The sequence below is a fragment of the Aulonocara stuartgranti genome, assembly GCF_965226115.1.
Source record: "Aulonocara stuartgranti genome assembly, chromosome: 14".
NCBI lineage: Eukaryota > Metazoa > Chordata > Actinopteri > Cichliformes > Cichlidae > Aulonocara > Aulonocara stuartgranti.
The window spans coordinates 26,490,308-26,517,317 of NC_138950.1; the positions used below are offsets into that span (position 1 = coordinate 26,490,308).

At 38.6% G+C, this 27,010-nt stretch overlaps 1 protein-coding gene across 1 annotated transcript in view; it reads right to left on the reverse strand.

The window, feature by feature from the left end:
* Positions 1-608: 608 nt before the first annotated feature.
* LOC309687892 (sucrase-isomaltase, intestinal-like) overlaps positions 609-27,010 on the reverse strand; it is a 69,264-nt gene continuing 42,862 nt past the window's right edge. Inside the window, exons 25-49 of the mRNA XM_082503179.1 lie at positions 26,523-26,705; positions 24,532-24,666; positions 23,881-24,087; positions 23,627-23,781; positions 22,789-22,957; positions 19,399-19,495; positions 18,656-18,768; positions 18,241-18,366; positions 15,708-15,836; positions 15,389-15,505; positions 15,183-15,245; positions 14,930-15,046; positions 14,728-14,818; positions 14,457-14,595; positions 13,644-13,777; positions 13,440-13,474; positions 12,704-12,820; positions 8,995-9,143; positions 8,139-8,223; positions 7,987-8,043; positions 7,435-7,559; positions 7,012-7,100; positions 4,794-4,843; positions 2,498-2,662; positions 609-1,095 (exon numbers count right to left, since the gene is read on the reverse strand). Of these exons, the coding sequence (XP_082359305.1) occupies positions 1,018-1,095; positions 2,498-2,662; positions 4,794-4,843; positions 7,012-7,100; positions 7,435-7,559; positions 7,987-8,043; positions 8,139-8,223; positions 8,995-9,143; positions 12,704-12,820; positions 13,440-13,474; positions 13,644-13,777; positions 14,457-14,595; positions 14,728-14,818; positions 14,930-15,046; positions 15,183-15,245; positions 15,389-15,505; positions 15,708-15,836; positions 18,241-18,366; positions 18,656-18,768; positions 19,399-19,495; positions 22,789-22,957; positions 23,627-23,781; positions 23,881-24,087; positions 24,532-24,666; positions 26,523-26,705 (2,925 nt within the window). The 3' untranslated portion in view covers positions 609-1,017. The remainder of the gene's footprint in view (positions 1,096-2,497; positions 2,663-4,793; positions 4,844-7,011; positions 7,101-7,434; positions 7,560-7,986; positions 8,044-8,138; positions 8,224-8,994; positions 9,144-12,703; positions 12,821-13,439; positions 13,475-13,643; positions 13,778-14,456; positions 14,596-14,727; positions 14,819-14,929; positions 15,047-15,182; positions 15,246-15,388; positions 15,506-15,707; positions 15,837-18,240; positions 18,367-18,655; positions 18,769-19,398; positions 19,496-22,788; positions 22,958-23,626; positions 23,782-23,880; positions 24,088-24,531; positions 24,667-26,522; positions 26,706-27,010) is intronic.

Here is a 27,010-nt window from a genome sequence, read left to right on the forward strand (position 1 = left end):
TAGTCCCAGAGGCACTGAAGGTAAGGATGTTTTCACAGTCAAAGTGTAAAAATTCTCTTTTCAAAACAATAGCTAACCTGAACACAGGGCTTAGAATGATTCATCACAGTTCTAAACTTTTTGGACATGAGCGCATAAACACAACGTTCTACAGCAACCCCCAAACACATTGCTTCCCGTGGAGTGGCGATTAGAGTGGAAATCAATTTGAGGTGCCCATGGCTAAATTGACATCATTAGGTTTACTGCAGGCTGAATAATGGATGGCTGTATCATTATATGGGAAAATAATGGGATGAGACAAAGCACAGGTAGACAGCTTGCTGCAGGTGAGAGCTATAAATAGATGCTGGCACACCCACACAAACACCCATACATGCACAAGTCTGCGCATATCTACTGTGAAAAATACAAGTGGCAAAAGCACAGCACTAAATGACAATAACACAAGCGCAAAGTACAAACTGGAGTTAATGAAACTTAATTTACTATTACTAAATTCTTAGTACCTACAAAACCTCAATGCCACCTGAGCTACAGCCACCCCAACTGGAGAAGAAGACCAAACACAGTTTTTAGTTCACTGATTTATTCATATCTTATTTGCAGGAACGACATGCATATGATGCACAGAGTTCATTGCAGTTGGATCCTAACATTACCTTATTCTCATTTTCTTAAAAGTAATCAGCATGTATACATGATTGCAAGAAAAAATATTCCTACCATAGACATGATTGGCAGTCATTATTTTGTCTACGGTATCACACATTTTGGGATATTGAATGACAATAAAGTTCTGAAGTTATTTAGAGTAAATCAAACATTTGTTTTAAAGGCACAGTCTAACGGTAAAAAGGAAAACATTATTCGGTTTTATAGGTTGATGGGAGGCACTGAGGTTTCACATTTCATGTTCAAAAACAAAATGTATTCTTCACATCTTTGTTTAAATTAATGAACCCTTATTTTAAGATATCTTTTTTTTTTTTTTACAAGTGAACACAAATACTGCACTCAAGCCTTGGTCTTCCATGTTAACTGAAAAGTCTGTTGCACATTCACATTCAGATCAGTAATATCTATGGTCAGCTCCTGTAAAAGCAAGAGGAAACATCAGTTTTACTTCTTCATTGGTGGCTCACGTTTACTATTTTTTAAATAAACATCATCCAGGACTTAAGAGTTGAATGTACAGCACTTGCCTTCTGTTCTGTTCTATAAATTGGATCTGATCTAAAGGCTAATAATTCAGTTTTTCTAATATATACACAGTACATCTTTCCAGTAAAGTTAAACAAGCTGACGCTGAGACGTGTTTTGTGCATGACAGTAAGAGCAGGCCTATACGTCTTCAGGATGAAACATCTCGTCCTGTGCCAGACAGAAATAGCTCTCCCACCTCACTGTATTTAACTGACACAGCACCAGCTGCTTACTATTTCTTTCAAGTTGTTACCCCATCAGACAATACTTAAGAAGATAAATGGATTGTCTCATGCTGAAAAACTACTTATTACCATGCACATACTGTGTCATCCTTATTCCGTTTCTCTTGTTCCTCACTGCCCTTTTTCTCCCCCACCCCCACACATCCTTCATTCTTCACGTTTATCTCTTTCACCTCTATTTTTTCCCTCCATCTAGTTACAGTGATGCATTCTCCCTCTCTCCACCAGTACTGCCTGTCCTTCCCTTCTTTCTACAGATGAAGCATCTTTCTGTCTTTTCAGTATTCGTAACCCATCCTTGCATCCCCAACACACACAAACACTGAGTCCTCTGTCATTCTGACTTTCTTCATCTGCAATTCTTGCCCTCTCGTCTGGCTTCTCCCTGTCCATCTTCTCAAGAACAGTATAAATGTACAGCTTTTTCATCTACCATTATTTATGGAGCTGCTATCATTTTCATGCTTCTGATAAGTGCACTGAGTACAGTACACAACCTTGACAGGAATATTTTATCATAAGCCAAATGAGGAGAGGGAATACATGCTATCCTCTTGGACTGTTAATTCCTTTTTTTCATTTCCCACCTCAAACCAATGTAGCACTGCAAAACAGCTTTAGATCTTTACACATGACCCAAACTCTTCTTTCTTATTTACAATTTGGGTATTTGGATTCTGAGAATTTTATTGCTATTATTTATACTTTTATTTTGAGTATCTTAAGGCTTTAGAAAATCTGTGTTTCATGTCATGTTTTGGTACACACCCTCCTTCTGCGGCTGAACTTTATTGACCATGAACCTCTGGCTTGCCTACAGAGCACCAACGCTCATTTTTGAACATCACAACATTCATTTCATCATTTAATTTATGTTAGGAGCTTTTGTGGTGATAGACCATTTCCTATATGCAGTTTAGGTTTTATACGGTCATCTGTAGTTTAATGAATAATACTTGATTAATTTTATTTTAATGTGGATATACACAATATTTAGACATTGGCATTAACCATAATTGAATTAAGTGTTCCAGAAATGTACTGACCTGTGATTCAAGGTTGTGCTGTGGGGTTAGTGGCTGAGGGCCTTCATTTAAAGTTATGGTAACCTCTGTGATCTCAGTTCCCACGCCCCAAATCCTCACCACACCCAGCTTCAAATAATCTACAGCATCCAGGCCAGATGTTCCCACATCATTGGTCAAAGTGTTCTAAAATTGAAAGTGATGAAGACAAAGAGGAGGCGTTAAGGGGAATCATATATATGTATATGTACAAAACACAATGTCATTTTGTTGTGTTATGGGAATATATGTATTGTTATAGGAATTGCATGACAGGACAGATAACAACAATCATGAACTTCATATTCACTTTGCTGGAAAAATGTTTAAGCTGAGTCGTGAAATTTACCCAGTCATGCATTATTGTTTATTTTTTGGTTCATCTTTTCAGTGAGTGAGATTTACTATTTGAATCTCTTCCTTATATAGTTCTATTTTTAGTCCTATAGTTTTATATCCAACAGGTAATGTTGTTTACTCTGATTCCTTTTAGCTGTACTGAGGTCCAACACTCATACAGAGCTAAGAGAACACACATATACGAATACACACACATACGCACCTACATTCAGATAGACATCCAAAGTGGCATACGATCTGTTAATCTGCCAGGCTGCTTCTGCTCAACTTATCCTCATCTTCTCACATCTGCCTGTTCGCACATACATACATCCCCACAGTCACTTACATACGCATGCGTGCACACACAAAATACGTGCACACACACACACACACACACACACACACATACTTCCTCTCTCTCCCTCTTTGGCTGTCAGGCAGTGCCTGTTTTATCGCTGTGTGAAATTGCTTTGAATTGAGCCTGATTGTAGGCAGAGGACAGCCACAGATGTTTGGCCACGGTAGCTTTAAGTGTATGTTGTAGGGGTTTGCATATATGTGTGTGTTTGGGTTTAGATGTGTGTATTAATGTGTGCCTTTGGGTTTTTGCCTGGCAAAGAGGCAAATGTGGCTGGGTTATTCCCACTGGTCCTAGCTATTCGGGAGTTTTTAACATGTCCGACCTGAACTACTATCAAGTTGTTACCAAACAAACTTTGCCATAACACATAGGCCACCTTTCTTTCTTTTTTTCAACGAACTTAAATACCTTTTGCAGAAGGATATGATCCTTACGTAGTAGCAATATTTTAAAATTTACCCCAAAAGACACCAATGAGGCAACTCTGTTGCTGGTGCCAAATTTGAATTCAATTTTGTAAAACTTCATTAGAATCACAAGTGAATCCTTTACTATCTTGTTCCTTATAGATAACACATCCTTTAGGGTTATGTTTTGATTTAAGAATGTCTTCATGTCAGTGGACAAAACTCGTTCATCCACTTCACTCAATAAGCTTGATAGTTGTTTATGCATGGTGGCATGGTGTTGCCAGGGTTGGCACTGTTGTCTCAGACCAAAATTCAAGGAATAAGTCCTTACACGCTCTTCCTGCACCTGCATGACTTTACTCTGTTATCCTTCATGATCCTGGTTGATCCTGGACTTTAGGTAGACAAAGTATTTAAAGTGTATAAACTAAAGGACTGTATGTGACCTTTCTGGAGTATTGCATGTTCCTTTCTGATTTCCCCAAACCAGCAAGAGGAAATCAAACAGAAAGCATATAGCTGTTCATGTTCATCAGCATATAGACTTTAAAACAGAAAGTCTCAAGAAACATGAGAGCTAATAGAGAGTCAGAAAACCTGTTTAAAATGCACTTCAAAACTGGATTGAGTGGTGAGTCACAAGGTTTGCATTTCAACATAATTCTGATTTGTGAGCCTGGAGACAATGTACTTACTGGTTAGAGGTTTTATACAAGGTAGATAATAGGTTTGTCATAATACCTTTGGGAACTATTTGTCTGATTATTTGGGATTTTTTTTGTTTGTTTCTGTTAGTTAGTTAGTTTCTTTCCACATAAATCCCTAAAAAATGTTTTGTTCTACATTAGAGGTTGCCTTAAAAAGGCAGGATTATTAAATCATTTGTAATGCCAGAAACACACCGAAATCTGCATTAACATATCCACTCAACTTCAGGCTCTTCTGTCTAAGCATGTTAATTTTAGGCCACAGAATTCTGATTAGGGTTCATGCACAACAAAAGCTTTGCACCTGATCAAAATTATGTTGACCACAGCCACACACACCACCACAGCCTTTTTAAATGCTAAGGTATCAGCTGATCTGCTTGTCTTGCTGCATTAATAGTAATAATGATGATAATGGGGGGGGAGAAGTATGGCTTGTATTTGGCCATTGAACTCACCGACGTCACTGAAAATGTGACATGAAGATATTTTTTGTTCTTCACTGTGTCTGAGGAGAGAAACAGGAGTGAATTACATTCAGAGCAGAGGCATGGAGGGTATGCAAAGGAGTATGTGACTATGCAATGAGCGACGCAGCGACAAATAAGGGATGCATAAAAATTTGTGTTGATCAAGGTTTAAGTTCATATTAATATTACCTAAAGAGCAAGTAAATAATCACCTTAGAAAACCCAATTAAGTAAAATAAACAGTTGGCTATGCCACTTAAATATACATAGGTGGTATTAATGCTTGAAAGTAAAACCAGTTGAATGCACGAGAGAACACCAGTGAATGACAGAGTAGCACAATGAGTGCTGCAGCTGGACCGACCTGACAGACAGCGGAGAGAATAGCAAAACCTCTGAGGTAAAACTTAAAAATGCGGAAGCCGAAACAAGCAGAAAAGTAGATAGTACAGGTAAGAAAGCGATACGCTGAGAGGCAAAGCAAGCAAGCAAGACATAGGAAGGCTACATGGCAGACAGACAGGGAGACGCAGAAGAGAGAAGCAAGGGACCAGATAAAAGAGGAGTGATGGAGAGCATATCTCTAGGCTGTGACACAGGGAATTACTGTAATGGTTTCTGTCACTCCCCTTCTATGCATTCCTCACTTGCTTACTATCTGCCTTTCTCTCCTTTGTCCCAACACAAACAGACCGTCCACAGACGAGTGCATCTTCTCACAGAAGCACTTCTGAGACTGATTCTGTTCGTGTATGTGTAAATATGCATGTCTGAGAATAAGCGAGGAAGTAGAGATAGACGTGTTGTAGCTCACTGTGTCTTTCTGATAAAATCCATACTGAATTTCATATTCAGTGAAAGTAGCAGAATTACTTTCACTGAATAACTAACTGCGCAGGAGCTTAACACACACTGGGATGAAAAGCCATTAGTGGATTCTGATTTTCTAATTTTCCAAAATGTTCTGTATCTTTCATTAATCAGTGCACATCTTGTAATTTAAACAGCAAGCCTGTTATTCTTATCATACAACGTCAACAAGCTTGATCTCTTTTGTTTGCACACCAACTTAGCAGCTTTCGTCCACTAAAAAGCATCAAGTTCTGGCCATTGATCCACTTCTGTCTTTTGTGGTAATGATATCAGTTTTTGAAATAGGTGATTTAAACCCATAAATAAAAAAAAACAGAAAATGTAAATTTCAAGATAAGAATGAAAAAAGGATTTTCCTGTTTGAAAACGTATCTGGTTACAGGGTTGTAAGTAAGATTAGAAACTGTGATACAAATACCTAAAATGTTCTACTGCTCTTCCTGTACCATGATATTCATGTGAATGTCATGGTCTGGAGTCAGGTTTTGTTTATTCTATGTTCTGGGATTTTGTGGGCTTTTTTGTGGTTTAGTCGTTTGTATTTCGTGTTCCTTAGTTATTCTTTAGCACCTCTGTGATTTTTAGTCTCTGTGCCTGCCTTGTGTTCCTGGTGTTGTGTTTTGTGTCCTGGTTCAATGTTCATGTCATTTCCTGTTTTATTTTGACAGTCCCATGTCCTATGTCAGTGTATCTACCTTTGCACCCTGTTGTCTCCTTATGTCTTATTAGTCCTAGCTGTATTTCCCTCCTGTTTCTCATCCCTGCATTAGTCCCTTGTATATTTAAGCCCTGTGTTTTCCTTTGTCGTATCATACCCCCTCATGTGTTGTAAGTCTCCCTGTGTTTCTGGTTTTGGTTTTTCCGTGCTTCTAGTGTCCCAGAATTTTGTTCATAGTTTTATGTTCTAGATTTTTAATTTGTTTTCTGTAAGTTATACTAAATAAAGTTTAGCAGCTTTATTTGCTAGAAAAAGCTGCTAATAAAGTTTCTTTTTTCGTGCACGAGTTTCTGCATTTGGGTCCACTTCAGGCCTGGCACAGCCTCACTAGACAGTGAAACTATTAATGCCTAGAAAAAAACTGTCTGGTGATTGCATTTCTTATGCTAACTCTTATTTATGGCTATTATTAATGGCCACTCCACAAAAAACAAAAGGAAACAAGAGAGAGAAAAAAAATGTAGTTCTAGTCAGAATCAGAAACTTTATTGTCATTGTCATGAGAACAACGAAATTAGTGAGTCATTTTACTATTCAGGAATAATGACTCCATGAACACATACAGTATTTGCTGTTTTGGTGGCTGTACGTGTTCAAAAGTAACCTTTTGCTTACCTATTCCTTCACCATCGTCCCAGAAGAATGATCCCTTGGCAGTTCTAGCATCACTCAGGGCAACGATCAGTCCTAAAGGATTCTTCCGACTAAAACAAAAGGGGCAGAAAGGGTTGTAATAGATTTGTTGTAATAGAGGACAATGTCTATTTATACCTGCTGCTGAGAACAAATATATTCCTGCTGAGGGGATCCATCTGACCTCTTTCCTGCTGGAACAGTCATCGCCCTCTGACTGTCTCTCTCTCTTTCATTCTCATTCAAACACACAAGTGATATATGCTCCGTTCTGCATTTCTGCACAGGCACTAAGCCCCACATACACACACGCGCGCGTGCACACACAAGTCATACAACACACAGGATGCTGACCTGTAGCTGCAAACTCTCAAGATGTATCAGTCATAATGTATGCTCACTTACCTGTAATATGTAGTGTTCTCTGGTTTCTGCCAGGGTAAGATATATCCTCCTCTGACGTGAAGGTTAATATGATTCAAGGGTGTTGGCATGTCAACCATTGTGCCATACACTCCAACAGGTTTGGCCTGATGAAAGAAATAATTACATACTATTAAAGTACTAGAAATACTACAGGTTATTATCTTTGATTAATTTAATTCAACAGGTCCTTTGCATCGGTAGGGTAGAGACTAAAAGCACAGACTAGCATATGTGGAAATGTGTTAGTATGTGTGCATAGTGACAAGGGGTTGTAATGCTGTTTAACAGATGGGACTCCCTTAGCCCCACAGAGTAGGTTTTTGTTATTAAGGTGCTCTCTGTAGTGGCTAAGCTCTAGCTCCGTGATGGTGTTGTCATACTGTATTTACTGTCAGGTGAATGTTTGTTGTAGTTTTTATTTTAGCCTGTTAAAATTGTTAAGTCAGTAAAACAGAGGCACCTTTTAGTTCTCAGCATTCTGCAAGAACTTTGACACTAAATACTTTACTGTTGTTACGAACAAGTACTTACAGTGTGAAAGTCATACCAGCGGTCTTTAGGAATATATCCTCTTACAGTTGTGACTCCCTGTCAAAAAAATCAGTTACAGAAAATCAGAGCCAACCTTAAAGCTATAAAAAAAATAAAAACAATACAAAACGTGTGCACATGTTGCACCATACTGGGTCCAGTGCAGGGCTGATGAGCAGGGCAGGTCCCCACAGGAACTGTCTGTAGATTTCCCATGTAGTTTTATCATCCACAAACCTACAACATACAACCACAGAGGCCATTAAACATGACTGAAAGAAATGTTACCACTGCTCTCTTATGCATCCTCAACCCAGATGACTATTCAAGTACTCATTCAGAATTCAACGGTTTGCAGATGCAAGCCAATTAACCCTGCAGACTCACCGTGCCAGCTCCTTAAATACCATCTGTGACTTTATAAGAGTCTCTTAAAATGAATAAATATGTCTTCTTCTTCTGCAGCCACAGTCATCTATGCTTGGCCTCTACACTACACAGTCACATTGCCTTGTGCAGAGGGTTTTTTAAAGGCAGCTGTTGTGGCAAGGAATACAACTCTAATTTTCTTACCAGTTCAAGTTATTTTCAAGAGCCCATTTCTCAAAGCAACCTTACCTCACTACAAAATTCATGGACACTCAGTTAAAGTCAGTTTTATCTCCCATTTAACTTAGCATTTGTAGCCAATTGTGAAAGCCTTCTTTTAGAAACATGATATAACTTGTGTTATCAGTCATTAAAAGATACTGGGGTTGAAAACATGTTGTACACTAAAGAGAAAGTTTCCTTTTTTTAAATTCAGAAACTTCTTCATGTTACGTGGCACACTGCTCTCTAATGAGAAGCAGTGTAGTATAAAATCAGGTCATCTTGCCAGTGATCAGGATGAAAGATCCATGCTGGTAATAGCTCAATTATTTGATAAAGTGACTAAATGTAATGCTAAATCGCCCCAAAAATTATCATCAAAGATAAGAGCCTTGTGTTTTGTCGGTTTACACTTACTCGTGTAAAAGTGGTCTGATCACTGTGCTTCCTTTCGTATGTGCCTCAAACATCAGAGTGTATAGATAGGGCAGGAGGGTGTAACGGATGTTCAGAACATCCCGGGTTGCAGTGGCGAATGCCGCATCCCAAGAAACAGGATCTTGCCTCTAAAAGAAAAACAAACAAACCATTAAACATGATATTAACAAAATTTGTATTTTTTTAAAAAAACTGTTGGACAGTGGTAACTAAATACAGAACCTAACAGCACATGAATGAATACACCAATCACCATTTACCAAATTTTCAAGGGATTTTTTTCCCTTTTTTAATAAACTTTTAGGATCAAGTTGGATCTGATCTGATTTTTTTTTTTTCATTTTCTTAAATGTAACTGTCTGTGTCTATGTTTGTCTACGGCAAACAGACAAATATATTGTTTTTGCGCTTAGCAAGTCGATATGCGTCGCCTTTTGAAAGAAATTAAAAACACAAATGCAGTGTTGAATTAGCCTATTGATCTAGTACAGCAATGAGTTGTTAACCACTGGCAAACATTGACAAAGAGACACAGCACCCCATCAATCACTGGCTACAGTGTTTCACAGTTGTGTGAATTTTTGCTGTCTGGATTATCTAGAAGCTTATATGGCTGTGTGTCTGGGTCGTGCACTGGAAGACTCAAAAAGATAAAGAAACTTAGTTTGGTTGGTGATTCTTATGCTGTTTTCCTGCTCTCTGTTACAGTGTGCTGTGTATGTATGTGTATACATTATATTACTCTAAGTACTTTAGAAGCTTATCAGCATGTGTTAATCTGTCTAAACATCATCACAATATATTCAGGTTAACAGTTACCAAATAGCAGTCCTAGATATTCAAACCCTAGTTTGGGTTTAAATACCTGGGACTCTCCACCTTTTGGTTGTAGAACTGGAGAAGGCTCTAGGATGCAAGGTGAAACAATTTCAAAAACATGGTTCAGTCATCTTTTTCTAAAGCTCTTACACTTGTACCTAAAGCCACCCAAACTCTCTGATAATGAATTTAGGGGATGCCAATATTGAAACACAATTCGTAAAAAAAAAAAAAAAAAAAAAAAAGGCCAAACAATTTTAAACAAAAGCACATAAGAATTACAATAACCAACATAAAATATCCCCAAACTTGTTTCATACAATCTAAAACACCACACATATATTGCATGGCCTGACAGTTATACCACTTTCTGCAAAACCTTCAAGGTAGAATTTTCATTCATAGAAAGCGAGAGATGGGATTGATGGAGATGTGCAAGAAAAGTGGGGTCCATATGCTATGAATTCATATAATTTATAGTGGCAAAATGCAAAAGGAAAAAGGCAAGACATTCGCTCCTTCAAAGAAAATAAAGATGCCATCTGTTTGGCTGCATTACCCATTCTTATATCCTCCTCAGTATATGGTCATTCTTTTCATTTTATCTGTCTCGAATCTACCCCCTCACCTTATCTAATAAACATCTGAGTTTCTGTTTTGCATAGCTCATATCAGAAAAAGAAAATATATTTAGATGAAGAGTAATATGTCCCTTTGGGTGAATAACAATATACATGACTCCAATATAACTGCCCTGCTGAAGCAAGGCTTGGTCGAGAAGGTCTCTTGTTTAATTAATTTTGTTCTGATATCACTGTGGACACGGCAGTATATTGCTAGTGCGGTGAAAATTATCTAGAGGTCAACACTGAAAGTTGTCTGAGGGCAAAGAGACACTAGGCGTGACGGAGCTCTGGGAATGACTCTGCAAAAACTCTCCTCTCTCTTTCCGTCTCCCCTGTTTCTGACCTTGGATACCCTCCAGTCTGGTTTGTGCTGTTACATACTTCGTTGTCAAATGGCTTGTTAAGCAGACTAGATGTTGCAGTCACTAACTGCCTGATGATTGCATAGCTTTTATCTGGCTGTGCTAGATAAAAGCCACATTTTACTCTCATTCAATACATTCCTTTTCAGATTTGTGCTTCAAAAGTGGTAAATAGTTTCTTTTCTTTTTTTTATCTTTTCCCACCTCTCACATCATTATTACTAGCCTGTGTCAAGGCCATTTAACTTACTCAATTGTCATCTTGTGTACATCGCCACTGATTTATCTGTAGTTTGTCTTGCTTTCTCTCAAAGCATATGACTTCCTCAGCTCTTCCTTCTCTTTTTTTTTTGCATGTCAGTATTTTCCCTGACAGGTCTTCTGTTTTTTTGTGTGTTTTTTTTCTCCAGGTTGCTATAAATACACAGTGTGCATGCTCATCAGTTCTCTCCTAATACCTCTGACTTTTTCTCTCTCTGACTTCACAGCTTCCTCTGAAATTGTCATTTTGAGCTACCCTCTCCTGCCGTGTGAGTACTTTTTTTCTGCCAGTTTTACCCATGTTTAAACATCCATTTGCAACCCATTATTAAACGATTGGTATCATGGCGTGCATGTGTGTGTGGAGGTTAGGTGGTGTGCAGTGGTGCCCAGATCACCTTGAGAATTCAATTATATCCCCACTCCATGTTGTTAAAAAGCACAGGCACTGACCCACACACACAAACACACGCCCACATATACATACACAACTGTGTCCTGTCTAGTATTGCAGACTGTAGAGCAGAGAAATTTCGCCTGGTGGGATCGATCTCCGGACGGGCGTTATTGGATTTCTCAGATGTGTTCCAACGCTTTTAAAGGTCAGCGCTTGAATGAATGCCACCAACACAACACCGCCGAACAGGTCTATCCTTCTGTGTGTTTGTGTGGGTGTGCACGTATGTCAAACAGAGATTAAGAAAGAGATGGCAAAGGAAATAGGAAGTAACTTAGTTTGCACAAAAGCTGGTATGTGTTCGTAATATATCAGTAGAATTTGACCCCATATTTTCAGAACACAAACACATGCTGGCTATAGGAGAATTCAGATGTAGTGAGCACCTTGATTTGTGTCATTTAAGGCCAGAAGAAGCAGCTCATATACCCTTCATCCAACATTCGGAGCTGAATGTTGTAAAGTTTAATCTTAGGCAAATGCAAGTTACAAGATTTCATGAATATAAAAACATGACTACTTTTGGATATACAATGTCATAGTTTTCGTGGAATTGCTGATATTTTTTCCCCCAGATGATTGATATTTAATTTTTACAAATGCAATTTAAAAGTTGAACAAAAATGTATTAATGTATATTTAAATCATTACAACAACATTATATTTTACATATACACTGCACTGGTGACATTTAATCTTGTTTTTGCTCTTATATACTCATGTAAGTAGCCGATGCTGTATCTTCTGAAGTGTGTTTAAGGACATTTTATGTGCTTTTATTCAGTGGTTTAAAAAAAATTGTTCCTGGACTCCTGGGCATAACTTCACTTTACGAAACGAAAAGTATGATTAAAAAAAAAAACAAAGACCGTGAGGAAGAAAGTACGGAAGAGGATTAGGGCGCCTTCCAAAAAAAAAAAAACAGTGGGTACGTCTTTCTTTTTCTTCTTTTCCAGAATTCTGAGAAAAAAAGTCCAAATTCAGAGATTAAAGTCAGAATTCTGACTTTTTTCCTCAGAATTCTGGAAAAGAAGGAAAAAAAACATACACACTTTTTTTTCTGTGACCCTAATCCTCTTCCGTAAGAAAGACACCAAGTCCATATATAAACATTTTTTATATATTCTCTTGAGTCTACAAAAGTTTATTTTTAATTCACTCACTGGGTTACCCTTGCCATTGTGGTTGCGTGAGTATGGATAGAAGGCACCCAGCTGTGACCAACGAAGACACATCTCATATTCAGCTGGATTAAAGAACCCGCATATGTCTGCCCCGGTCTGAAAGAGACAAAGAGTCTGAGTTTATCAATGTGTGTGTGAGGAGATGGAGATAGACAGAAAGAAGAAACATGTGTATCAAAGAGCAGGTGTATCTACAAAGAACTTCTGATCTACAGGAACTGGGGTCATGGTATTTTAGTTTATTTATTTTGCAATCATCGTGTTTCTGAGATGTCTTTCCATCGTATAACCTTGCAGCTGGGCTGGACACATGCAAATGAGTCTTCAATTAAGAATCAATAAGGTGTCAGTTTATAACTATTATTGGACGGACAGAAGGGAGAAAAGACAGAAAGACAATATGCGAGGGGAGAGGAGGCGCAAAGAGAAAAAAGCAAACAAGTAAAGACAGAGAGAGCCAGGACAAGAATATAAAATGTACGATTCATTCAGGACTGCTAATTTAATAACATGTCCTGACGGAGTAATACATGGGAATTTTAGTGAGGTGGGGCTTCTAGTCGCATGCTTCGCGTTGTATTTCACAATGTCCTCTGATCAAATGGGTCAAGCAAACAAAATAACATAATTCAAGCTACTGTAATCTATTTAGCGAGGGCAAGATCGCTCAATAAGATTACATCTTGTCAAAAGCCGGACAGATGATGATACTTACGTAAGAGATGCCAAACAGACTGAACTCCATCATACCTGTAGAAGAAAGGAATATGGAAAGTTGTGGATTTGTATTTTTTCTTTTGTTTTGGGTTTTTTGTCACTTTTTTCTCTAAGTAAAAAAGACCCAAATAATTATTGTTGAATACCATTAATTATGAATAACAAGTTTTATCTTAAAGAAAACAATTATATCTGTATGTACCTATAATGGATTTGTAAAGCTGATCCCAACCAGAATTGTTGTCTCCAAGCCAATGTCCAACCCATTTTCCACTAGAGGGGTAGGTGGACCTGGTGACCACTATGCCTCTTTTACCTGTCACATCCAGAAGGGCACTGTGGAAAGAAGAAGGACACAGAAATTTGGAAATAAATGGATATGGAAATAAACAACCCAATATCACAAAACGTGTCATAGAAACACCAATTCTGCATGTCGATTTCACACTTTGCCTCTGCAGAAGCTGCATTACCAGCAGGGGGTGATAATATATTTAAAGACAAAAAGTCGCTCGTGAACCAAACACATAGAAAGTATATTCCGGGGTTCTTAATCGCTGGAAATGATTAAGCTGGGTGACTAATATGTATTTACATGTAAATTAGTAGTGTCTTTTTAAATACTTTTCTAGCTTTAAGATATCAGTGTTTTACCTTCCATGTCTGGGTTTCTGATTTAGATTCATCATCAACATCAGCATTTCTTTGGGATGATTTACATTTCTCGGGTGAAATGGCCTGGATGTTGTGATTATTATGTCATAAAACTTGAGCAGCTCTCATATTTGTTGAGTTACATGGATAGCTTATGCTTTCATGTTAAAATAAAATGAAAAGAACTGTGTTTTTGTAGGCGAAAAATGCACTTGTTATATATAAAACAATACCGTATAGCAGCTTCTGAAGCTGGCAGGAAAGAAAACAGCAATACACAAAAGCACATATATAAAATACACATAAAACCACACACACAAACAGGCACATACGGCACACATACAAATGCATATATACTTACTCATAGGTAGGCTTGGAGTGGGACCAGCCGTAGAGGCTATGGACATCATAGTGTCTGACTCTTCTTCCATCACTGAGTATCTGTTCACTGTTCATACACAGAGTCTTATGGTTTAAACCAAGATGTTTTGACTCCAAGGCTGCAAAATGCACACACACACACACACACACACACACACACACACACACACACACACACACACAGCTTATGTTGATATTGTTAAATAACCTAATTATTTCTCATGGTAAACGAATACTGTAGTCTGTCTTACGTGGCATATATGGCGGATTTTCCAGAACTGGATCACCAAGACACTTTCCTCCAACTGTGCCATGGACAAAACTTGCAGGCTCATTCATGTCCTTCAAAAAAACATAAAGTATAGATGATGGAACTGAAAAGAAAATCAGGTAGAATCAGTGGTAAACAGAAACAAGGTGCCTTTATTGGATTTTCTATTTCAGGACACTCACGATCCAAATACCATCAAACTTCATGGTATTCTCATAGAAATCTTTAATTTCTGTGTGCCACCAATCTGCCGTTTGGTTCCGGAAAAAGTCTGGAAATGCGGTGTATGACCTATAGAGCTGGAGATTAGAAGAAAATGAAATTATGAAAACTGAAAGAGCCCAGTAATGATTAATGTCTCTCTCTCTCTGTCTCTCTACACATACACACAAATATATACACACACATATATATGGAATACAGAAAATATTGTACCTCTACTTGAGTATCCCAGTCCAGACTTTCATCTACAGTGACATTGGGATAATCAGGCCACACCTGTAACAGTTATAATATAAATATAATAAAAATAATGATAGCACAAATGATTGCTACACAACATGCACAATCTCTCTTTTTCAACACAGCAAATCCTGAAGTATATATTGTTTAACTTTTTGTGAACATTCATTCCTTCTTACCTTCCCCCACACAATGCCATCACTGATGGTTTGGGGCCATTTGATGAAAACATCTGCTGCTATCCCTCTCTCAAAAGCTGGATAGGGCTGGGTCTCATTACCTGAGATGGCGGGATCCTGGAATTGGAAATGCACAAGTGTTGTGTATTCAGTACATGAGAGAATGCAGATTTTCAGTAAGATGTATCCTTTATAAAATGGAAATTACACTACATTTGACATTAGAGTCAATCAATTTTATTTTATTATATTTACATCTGCCTTGTGTTTGCTAATGATTAAGCTTTACTTCAATGTAAAGATCTCAATATCTTATTACCAGAATGAAGATGAACCTCATGCCCTCGTCTCTCATGCTATCAACCAGGGCAGGCAGTCCTTGAAAGTCTTTGTCCAGGACAAAGTTAAGCTGACGCTCCATGTAGTCAATGTCTGCATACTGCACATCCTGCAAAAGATGCCAATTGAAGCTTAAAAGAAAATTTAAACTAACATTTTGTTGCATGTTCATTTTTGTGTACAGAGTTAGTAGATACAATTACGTTTAAATTAAAGCTGTTTTTAAAAACACATTTCTTACTAAACCTCTAAACAGCTAAAACACTTTGGATACAAATGATAATAATAATAATTAAGATAAGATAAGATAATCCCTCGGGTGGGTTCCTCTGGGAAATTCGGTCTCCAAAAGCACAGCACCGACAGAAGTTACAGAGTTACAGAATATTATATATATATATATATATATATATATATATATATATACACACACACACACACACACACACACACACACACATAAATGCAGAGACATATATAAATAAAATAAAATATACGAAGGGGATAAATAGAATAAAAAATAGGAATAAAAATTAAAATACAAGTGGATTGCACATTTCAATTATAATTAATTAATAATTAATGATAATAACAACTGATAACTTTTCATACACAGGTGTCATATGCTGGGCTGTAGCGGATAAATATGTCAAATCGGCTGCTCTATTCTTATAATGCATGCTACACATGGGATGTAGGAGACGTGAGAGTTTTATTTGTTTCTGGGTCTCATTTCTTCCAATGAAAATAACACTTGATCTGCTTTGGTTGCCTAAAATGTCTGTGGAAGATTAAAGCTGGCTCGTGTATAAAGCTAGCTGATGTGTAGCATTTTTAAGTATCTGAATTTTCTGCAATCCTTCATTCCACCTAATGATGCAGGAATCTTTTTGGTTGGTGTCAGCTTCTTGCAGGTTAGGGCTTTGTGAAAGCATATTCTGGGGATCACTTGATTATTGATGGAAAGTCTTGTGTTCTGTTCTGCATAATGAAGAGGATTCGGTTCTGGCCTGTTTCCTCATAGGACATCTTTGGCCAAAATGTTACCCTAATATGCACTTCAGTTTTCACTGTGAGGAAATGTGTAGTACAAACTGGAAATGTCTAGAGGCTGTGAAACATACAATTGATTGAATTTCAAATAAAATTATAGGTCACATTTGATTAGGTTAAACTGGATGTACCCAGTGTAATCCACAAAGTCCACGTCTCCATTTTTCTTCTCCCGAAAACCCAATTTCATGTAATTCAGTTACAGGCCACATACAATCATTATACTGCAAAAACATAGATACTGTGTTGGGTTTAGTTCTGTCTGTTCCACTGAGTGTATGGCTCTGCACTATACAACCTACAATGGATAAGCTTTCAGGTTGCATTTGTCCAGATGAAGCCAATGAAATAATTCCTTGTGCAGTTGCACTGACTGAATGAAATCAGACAAAAGCAGACAAATATACTGCTATGTAATTGAGCCACATGTTTTATAGAGAGTATAAGCATTGTGTCCTGCAGACAGAGTTCCTTAAGTTGTTTCACTTGCTCAGAAGGAGGTGTTTGGTTGGCAGGTGAATTTTTTAATTTATCAGAGAAAGAAGTTAAGAAACGTACAATTATTGTTCACCAATCTAAATAAATAAATATGGGATTGTCTTAGATTTCAAAATATAATGTCAAATATTGTCAGAACATAATAGTTTGACTGTAGAGAAAGGGGCAAAGCACTCTTTGAAGAAACAGGATCACTTGGATCCAAAGCATTAGGCAGGTTTGTTCTATAAGAAACAAAAAAAGCATCTTCACCACAGATAAAGGATTTGCTAGATAAAGAAGGCAGAACTTCAATCAGCAGCGCTACTGTCAAACGAACGCGGTCTAGTAATGGTCTCAGAGGATAAGTAGCAATCTCCAACCATTTCTCAAGAGAGAAAAAAGGTCAAACACTCAAGATGGACTAAATCATACTGAAGTTGCACTGTGTAATTGGAAAGAAGTTATATTTACCAATAAATCCAAATTACAGAACCACATCAGTGTATGTAAGGGGACCAAAATGAGGTAAAATGATACTATGGTGTAGCAAACCCACAGTGCTAGCAGTATTCAAGTGATGTAGGTATTTTGCCTACTGTTTAGTGGACATCTGGAACAGATCAGTTTTTTAAATAGCTTTCTTAATTTATTCTCCTTCTTCTGCTTTTTTGTTATTATTTTGTATGTGTTTTTTGGTGTATAATAAGATTATTTTCATAATTTATTTCCTGAGGAAAATTCTACGTGTCAACCTATCTTGGTTCCTTTGGAAGGATCTTACAAACATACTTTTTCTGTTTCTCACATGTTATGTTAAATAAATAAAAAAAAGTGTTTAATATAAACAAATATAAAACTATACATGTGCGAACTTTCTTTGAATGATATTTTCTGAACTGCATTTAGTTTGCTGGTTTGGTGCTGTTCTTATGGTGATTTCAGACATCTCGAAAAAAAAAAATCTTTCACCAGGAACTTACATAGGGGATACCAGCTGTCTTCATTTCTGTGTATAGCGTTTCTATTTCCTTGTCATTCGCGTAACCATAGCGACAGAGCTGGAACCCAAGGGACCAATAGGCAGGTAGAACAGGTCGTCCAATCAACTGTTCAGAAGAAAGCAAACAAGGAAACCAAAACAGTTAAGCACAGGCAAAAGTTGTTTTGCAGGAAAACGGGACAGTGTCCATAAAGTGTTTGTTTGACTATTTGTGTCTGTGTGTGTGTATCACTGTGTGTGTGTGTGCATATGTGTGTTTAGATTGGCTAAATGAGAGAGCGCAATGAAGCGAAGAAGTCACAGCTGCTGCAGTCCATCAACAGCGGCCCAGGGCCAGACACAAAACACACAGGCGCACACAGGCACAAACAAACCACAAGTCCAAGAAGACTTACTTGAGTGTACTCCTGCACCACCATCTCAGGCGTCGGACCCATGAACACGTAGAAATCCAGGATGCCTCCCAGAGTTCGGTAGGTTAAAGCTGGACTAGGCAGTAAAGTCACATCTGCAAACAAAGCATAAAAGAGATTTTTGTTACTTAAAAATTTATATGTTACTTAGAAATTTACATGAAGCCTAGGTGTGTGTGTATGTGTGTGTGTGTTTCCACTATATATTTTAGTGTTTAAAGCATGCATTCAAGAAAGGAGGGAGAAGATGCAAAAGTAACAAACGAAACATTTTATTTCATTTTGGTACAGTGTGTACTAGCATAAATAGCAGTGTACAGTAATGCCGACAAAAACTTTTAGTGAAGACATTTAGACTACAATATTCAGTCTAATAATCCAATAGGTTACAAGCACGATGTCACAGAAGGCATAACTATCCTCATGAGAAATGTGAGGACAGTTTGTGTGATGCATGTCCATTTGTGTTTCATGGGATGAATACAATATACAGAGGCAGCGATGCGCTTACTACATTATGCAAATATCAAAGCAATTGTTCTCAAACCTTATAAGATGCAATTCATCATTAATTATTAAATGCTTACTTGCATACATAATTGAGCATGACTGTGTGTACATGTGAAAGTGAATGGATGCACTTAAATCTGTGTATACGCATGACCTGGCAATAGTGTTCATGCGCAAGTTCCGTGGGACTCTGTGTGTGTGTGTGCTTCTCTCACCCATAGCATTGCTGTTTAGCAGCAGCACACCGTGAGCATCAGCTGTATTCTCAAGACCCATATAGAAGGGATGGACTCCATAGCAATTCATCTTGTACTGTAGGAGAGAGACAAAAAAAGTAAGTATCAAGTTCACAGTGTGAAATGGGTGAATGCTGGTTAAGGAATTTCCCTGTGTGGTTTGTGCTAATGCTGAGTTCTGCACAGCTTTGTTTTTTTTAGCACATTTCTTTTCACCTGACAGTACATTTCTAATTTTATTTATGGATATGACAGCAACCCAGCTATAATGGGCTTGCTCCCAGCACTCTCTGTATTCTGAAGTTTTCCCCAGAGTGAGTAAGAGAAACATATTCCTACAGCTATCTTCTATGTAAATTAACGTGCACATAATAAAAGTTTTAAATATAAAGTTTGAATGCTAAGTAAAGGAGCCAGTTAATTATGAGAAGACTGTAGCTTGTTTGCTACCATACTATTCAATGCCAAGTTAGTGTTCCTTTAGTAAAAATCCAAGAGGTTCTCTTGTCTTCAGTGCTTAGATTAGAATAGAACTAGTCAGACATGGCAAAGACAGACAGAAAGGTGGTGGGGGACAGGGAATCTGCCACTTTCAGATGTCACTATCCTGAGACTCATGGGCACGTTACACTCTATCAGCCTCTTGCACTTCTGGTACATAAGAAGTTGTTGAATTGTAATACAGTGTCGCTGAGGACCTGCTCTGCCTTTGTGTCACTTGTGTTTAGATGTGTGCCTCTTCTTGATAAGTGTGAGTGTGTCCTTATGGCCCTGGTACATAGTGTGATGGCTGTGGCTTAAGAGGGAGAAAGGTCATTAGATAATTCACTAACAACAGAGTTGAAGCCTTGTGGTCTCTCTCGACTACTCTGTCATAACAAATGTGCAGACACGGATTTTCATTCTGGAAACATTTACATGGACTCTAATAGTTCAACCATGGACACTCTTCAAAATAAAGCAAAATTTGGGTTAACCAGTTTTTCAGGTGCCTTACAAAACCTTTCCTTCAAATACTCTGGATTTCTACATGCTTAATGACTGAAGATGCCCTCTCCACAGTATATTTTAGCTCTGATATACCAAGGATTCAGCTATTATTTTTTAAGTGTTTCATTATCCATCTTTAAATTATTTGGCCTCCTCCCCAACTTAAATTTTCTTCCTCTCCAAGAAGTCCCATAACAGTTATCTGAACCCTGTGGTGTAATCTTAAAAGCTCAGCAATTACCCTTGATAATGGTTGTTTGTTTTAAAATGCACCTTAAAACACACATGCATCAACACTACAATGAGCGGGTGGAGGGAGGTTTGGAGTCTTCTCTCACCCCCATTCTCTGCGACCTGCTGGAGCAGGGGGGCTAGGAGGAGGAGTTGGCCGTCCGACTGCGGTCTGGAGTGTGGAGCCTTCCTGCTGCTGCGGAGTCGGGGCGGTCTGCCTCCCCCCACCGCAGGGAAAAGGGAAACACCACCTGGGTCTGGGTGCAGTTCCCCCCTCCAGGGGCGGGGGCACCTAGACCCGGTTTGTAGAGTACGCTTGGGGAGTGTGATCGTGTGTACAACGTCTCTTTATGTCTGTCTCCACGTTGGTTGAGTGTGGAGTAAGTGCATATGAGAGCATGAGGGTGGGAATGGATGTTTGTATCTGTGTGTGCCTGTATGTCTGTGTCTATATGTCAGGTTGGGTATCAGGCGCCACCTCTCTGGGGACATCTCAGGCCCTCCAAGGTTTGGAGGCCTATCTCCCCCCACCACCACTTCCCCTGCCACTTCCCCCTCAGACATCGGTGCGTTGGTGGTTCTTTGTGTCCGGGGATGGGCATCCAGGTACACACCGGCTCACTCCTTGGTGGCCGCTTATCGGGGCCTGGAGCCTGGGGCTCGCTCGGGCCACTTCGGAGGTGGGGTGCCCCCGGCCTCTCGGCCTGGGGCTCGGTCACTCAGGCGCAGCTGGCTGCCGGCGGAGCTCACGGGCGCGTCACTGCAACTCCCCCTGGCTTCTGCTCCGCGGCTGCTGAGTGAGCCCTCATCTGGGACTCTCCTCAGCTCTTTCTGGGACAGTGGCGCAGCTGCCCCTCTGTTGGTCTTCCTTGGTCTCTTGTGTTCTGGGGGCCTCTGGATGTCTGGAGTTTTGATCTCCTCCACACCTGCTTCATGCCCTGGAGGACGGGGCTGTGGCCCCCCCCACACCCTCTAGCAGATCATTACATGAAGGAACCTTTTAAAAAACAAAAAACAAGCGCGTCCATGCTCACAGGTGTACACACGGGTGATCACACCCACAAACTACACCCTTTTTGGCTCCTACCTCAAAGCACACTGTGTTCTGTTGATCTTATGTGCTGCACAATAATGTTTAACATTTAGTATTTACTGTCATATTCCCATATATCATTGTGATGTTGTTTATTCTATTACTCTTGTTCTCTTCTGCTTGCTTTCTTTTTTCTTTCTCAGCAGGTGACCCAGGTGATTGATATATGCATTTTTTTTTCTCTGCCCGTTCTGTTGGTTTTTGTCTTTTGCCCTTCTCCCCCGTCCCTCTTCTCAGCTGTTTCTCTTTCCCTCTTTCTTTCTCCCCTTCTTTCCCCCAGTCAAGTCTGTCCCGTATTCAGTAAGTGAAACTAAAATAAACAATAAAAGGTGAATCAAATGGACCATTACGGCAAGGCTGGGATGGTCAGTTTGGTAAAGTAAATCCGTTGGGCATCTTTCTTTGCCTTTAGACAACAATTCTGAGGGCAAAAGAGCCAAACGGGACAGGCCAAAAAGAAAAAAAATAAAAATAAAAAAAATTACCCTTGATAATGGTGATGTGAACTATATCCTAACTGACCTTGAAATTGTGATGACAAACCTGATGACAAATGGTCATGTCAATAGAAACACAAATATCATTAATAAGAAAAAGAGAGAACTTTACATAGTCTAGAAAGTGGTTTACTCTTCACAATTTCTACAAGTCATATAACCCCCTAGGACCTGGCGTCCACATATGTGGACATCACATTTTGGGTTATTTAGACCAAAATACTCAATTTTGCTCTACAAGGGCCTGATATCCACTTACGAGGACATTATACTGCTACTGTTCTATCAAAATTTTGAACGAATATCCTCATATGTGGCTCTTATTTTTTTAAAAACAAAAATAAGGTAAAAAAAATCTGGTAATTCTTTGTTTTTACATTCATCGCTCCCCAATGTGCCCAAATATCAAAGAGAAATTAAAAATGCATGCCGTGGAAGATTTGGGGTCTTAGGAGGTTAAAGAGACTCACTGCATAACTTTTACATATGTCATAGCAAGCATAAAAATGGTTTCAATGAAACAATGAAACAAACATTACGTGTTTATGGTATACTTACACCAGGAGGCTGGTCCTTGGAGAACATACCCCAGGTATGATAGTTTAGATCGTGCTTAAAAGTTTTATGCTCTGTTTCCCCAAAACCATAAACATAATGAGATGGCAGTCTAGTTGTCACTTGGATGAACATGTCTGAGAAGGTAAAACCTGGCACAGATGAATCCCAACTAGGAGAAAAGACAGGGAATTAAACCAATGAGAGACGAGAGAAAGAAAAGAGAAGGCGTGTGGTGGTTGAGGTAAGGAGTAGTCAAAGGTAGTAATTCACATTATGTTTAAATAAATAGGCATAAAGACCCATGGGCAACTGCAGGCACCCCTTCAACATAAATTTTAATTAGTAAAATTTCAGCTGACGGTTCCAAAAAAAAACATTGGAGGTTTAACTACAAAATAATGTCACCCTTGCTTTGAAATATTCTTTGAATAGACTCCAAACCTGTGCTGCTTCATGTGACATCATCATGAATGCTGAACAAGCGGAAACAACTTCAGGCACTGATGGACTGAGAAACTTTCCTGAGCATATCTCATGTGACTGCGTAACTGCACCAGAGGGTTTGACTCAGCATTGTTACTTTAATCTTTTAGGATAAAAGAGTTTCTAGTTGAAATAGTTGAAATGGAAATTTTAACCTATTTTTGACTTTATTACTTGGTGGGACAATTTAGTATTATTTAAGAAAAACTGAGAATATCGATCTATCTATCTATGCTTTATCTATTTATGCTTTATTTAACAAATAAATACAAGTGTTGAAAACCCATTTTAACACATGAAAAAAAAATTCCATTAAAGAAAAGCCTCAACATACCTAAAACTTTTGGATACTCACATTATAGTCCCGGTGCTATTCCTAATAATCTGGATGCCGAATGGGTACTTGACAATAGCGACCCTGTAAAGCCTATTGCTCTCTTCAGTCTCAGGAGTTGTAGGAACCGACAACTCCACTGGTACCTCATAGCGATCATCATTTGGGTCATAGATCTGCATGTGGAGGAATTGTTATTGCATCAATTTATGCACATCAATCATGAATCAATTATTGCCCCACTACGTGAACAAAACAAAAAAATAGGCACACACCTTGAATTGCAGCATGTCACTGCTGTGATATTTAATGTCAACACGGAGTGTGTCAATATCACGGGACTGTGGACGGCCACTGCTCCTGTACTTTGTGTTCCGAATGATATCAATTGTCATCCCCTCATTACTTTCCCTTAACGATGTGACATTGTAACCATAGTTTTCTGGATAGATGCAATTTGGGGCACCTTCAATGGCAATTGGCTATGTAGGGAAAAAAGAAAACATAACGGAGCACTATGAAATAAAGTTTCAAGACTGATACCATCAAATCACCAAAAGGCTATGTTTAAGTGTCAATTGTTAGGAAGGCAACAAATCAAATGTTCAAACTGAGATATTGTCATTGCATTTCTAATATGTGCTAACTTTGAATTTGATGCCAGCAACAGGTTTCAAAGAAGCTGGGTAAGTGTAAGTGTTTGGGCATTGATGATGCTCATTTACTGCAGTTTTGAAAGCAAAATGTTTATCCAAATATGCTTCATTTGGATTTCTGCTGGTCTGCATAGTAGTATTTGCCATATAATGAAAGCATTTGCACTTTTCATCATTTACCTTTAACACAGAATTCCAACTATTTGATAGAAAAATTAAATGATATGTGTATGTTAGCCTACGACATGAGAAATTCAGTAGGCTACTTACATCCCAGATACAGCCTCTGGCCTCGCACTTAGCCTGATCTGCATTGTCCTCTGGATGACAGTTAATACGTAGTACTTTCCATTCTACCACATACGTCTCCCCCAAGATCAAGTCAAGGTTCTGCAGGGTCAGCACCTGTGGATTGGATAAATTTTAAGGAAGGAAAGTGTTTGTGCAGGGATTACAGAAGCCATTGAGAACAAAGCCCAGATCTGCCTGGCGATGTGACTGTGTCATCTTTATGACACATCGGGATGTGGACAGCATCACCGCTGCTAGCATTGCTAAGGTTAGCCAAAGTGTCCACACTTTTTTTTTTCTATTTTTTGTCTATTATGTCTATTTTTTTCTCTTCTTTACATCACTAACAAGTTAGTCACCAAGAACATCCCTAACATACAGTAAGAATGAATTGTTTAAAAATCAAATAAAGTAATCAAATAAAACACATTTTAGCTTCCAGGCTGACTTGTTTAATATTGATTTATATTTTAGTGTGTATGAAACTAATGATCTTTAGCAGCTGTGAGCTATGTTCATTGGTCAGACTAGGCAAAAGGAGACTGATGAACATGACAAACCAGAATTTAGGTTTAACAGTACAGATGCCTTTAACACGCAGAAAATTATTACAACTCAGTGTCTTGTGATAAATGTAAGGTTGTGCCCGTGACCAAGGAGACCTCAAGGATTTACACAAACACTGCCACAGCTACATATACTTGATAGTTGTTACGGCCCTAGCAGGGCCTCCTCCTGAAGGTGCCTGTGTGGGCGTGTCCCACTACCTCCTACCTGAGATGCCACCTTTCCCTCCTGTACAGCTGACTCCCATCAGCAATTAAAGGTATTTAAGCCCAGAGCAGGGTGAGCTCTGGGCCAGAGTGCCATTTTGTGTGGGTACAGCTAGTGAGCTGAGTGTTTCTGCGGTAGTTTCCAGCTAGTGAGCTGTGTAGTGTGTTGTCCAGCTAGTGAGCTGTGTAGTGTGTTGTCCAGCTAGTGAGCTGTGTAGTGTGTTGTCCAGCTAGTGAGCTGTGTAGTGTGGTTTCCAGCTAGTGAGCTGCGCTTTTCTTTTGACTTTTTGCTTTATTTGACCAACGCCTGAGTTTTGTTTGTGTTTTGTTGGTGTTTTATGGTGATAACGGCTTGTCCGTCTCTTTTAGTTGAATAACTTCAATAAAACTGTTTTATTTAACTGTTTTGCCTCCCTGACTCCTTTTTCTGACCCGGTCACTTTTGTTGCTTCCCCCTTAACGCCTAGACCCCCCCCCCAGGGGAACGTAACATAGTGTATGTACATGCAGTTACTTACACACACACACACAACAATTCTAAAAAGTACTGCTTAAAGCGTCTCTCGACACTTTACAGACTCTTGCCTTTTTGCTCCTAATCCTGGGCACTTATTGTAGAATCATTGCTCTTAGTTGTTCATTTTCACTCTTTTTTTCTCTTTCTCGTAATGACATGCCCCCACACACTCTCACAGATGGTTTTTTTTTTATGATTTTCACCCAATGTAAATTGTTAACATTTGTTACACTTAGAGGCTAACCTTGAAGTGAACAATAATGGTTTCATTCCTGGTCAAACTGAAACAAATGACAGAAGTGTGGCTGCTGTAGAAGTCATCCATTCTGCATCAGTCATGCAATACTAGAGTCTGTGCTTTCTTCTTCTTATTATTATATTAATTCATTGATTGATAATATTGATATTGATTGTTTCCATTAACTACTCACTAAATATATCTGTCATATATGTTGCTTGTTTGTCGATATTAGATTAGAGATTTTCTTTTTATTATTCCTATATTTGATTTTTTTACTCAAAAAATGGTTTCTGCTGCTGCAGATCACCTATAGTCTGACAAAATCTACATTCACGTGTGTTATAAATAAAGACTGTGTGACAAACACAAACAAGAAAAAAAACAATAAAGGTTGCTTCTTTTTTTGCATAATTATGTCTAGAAACACGCTTGTATTTACCTTCTTGGCTCCATCGTAGTCTATATTGTTGTTATCTAATATTGTAGTAGTGTTTGTAGCATCAACATCAGTCACAGAGACGGATGCGGGGACAGTAGGTACCCCAAGGATAATAATGTTGTCAAACTTAAGGTTGTTTGGGTCATTGTAACCATTGTTGGTCACCTGCATCGTCAGTGTTCCCTACAAGACAGCAGACTATGATTATGACACAGTCACATAATTTGACCTTCTAAAAATGATCCCAGATTTGCAAATTGAAAACACACACTAAGTTTAGTGCCATGCACCCCAGAGTAATGTAATGTAACGTAATGTATACATTAAACATCCAATTTAGTCCTCAGTGCAGTTTAAAGCATAAAAAACGTTTGATCCAGCAATACTTTAGCATCCCAACATTGGTCAACCATGAGTGGTAAAGTGGAATGAAAAAGTCAAAATTCTTGGGTGGTTTTGAACTTTAGACTTAAGCTCAGATTGAAAGA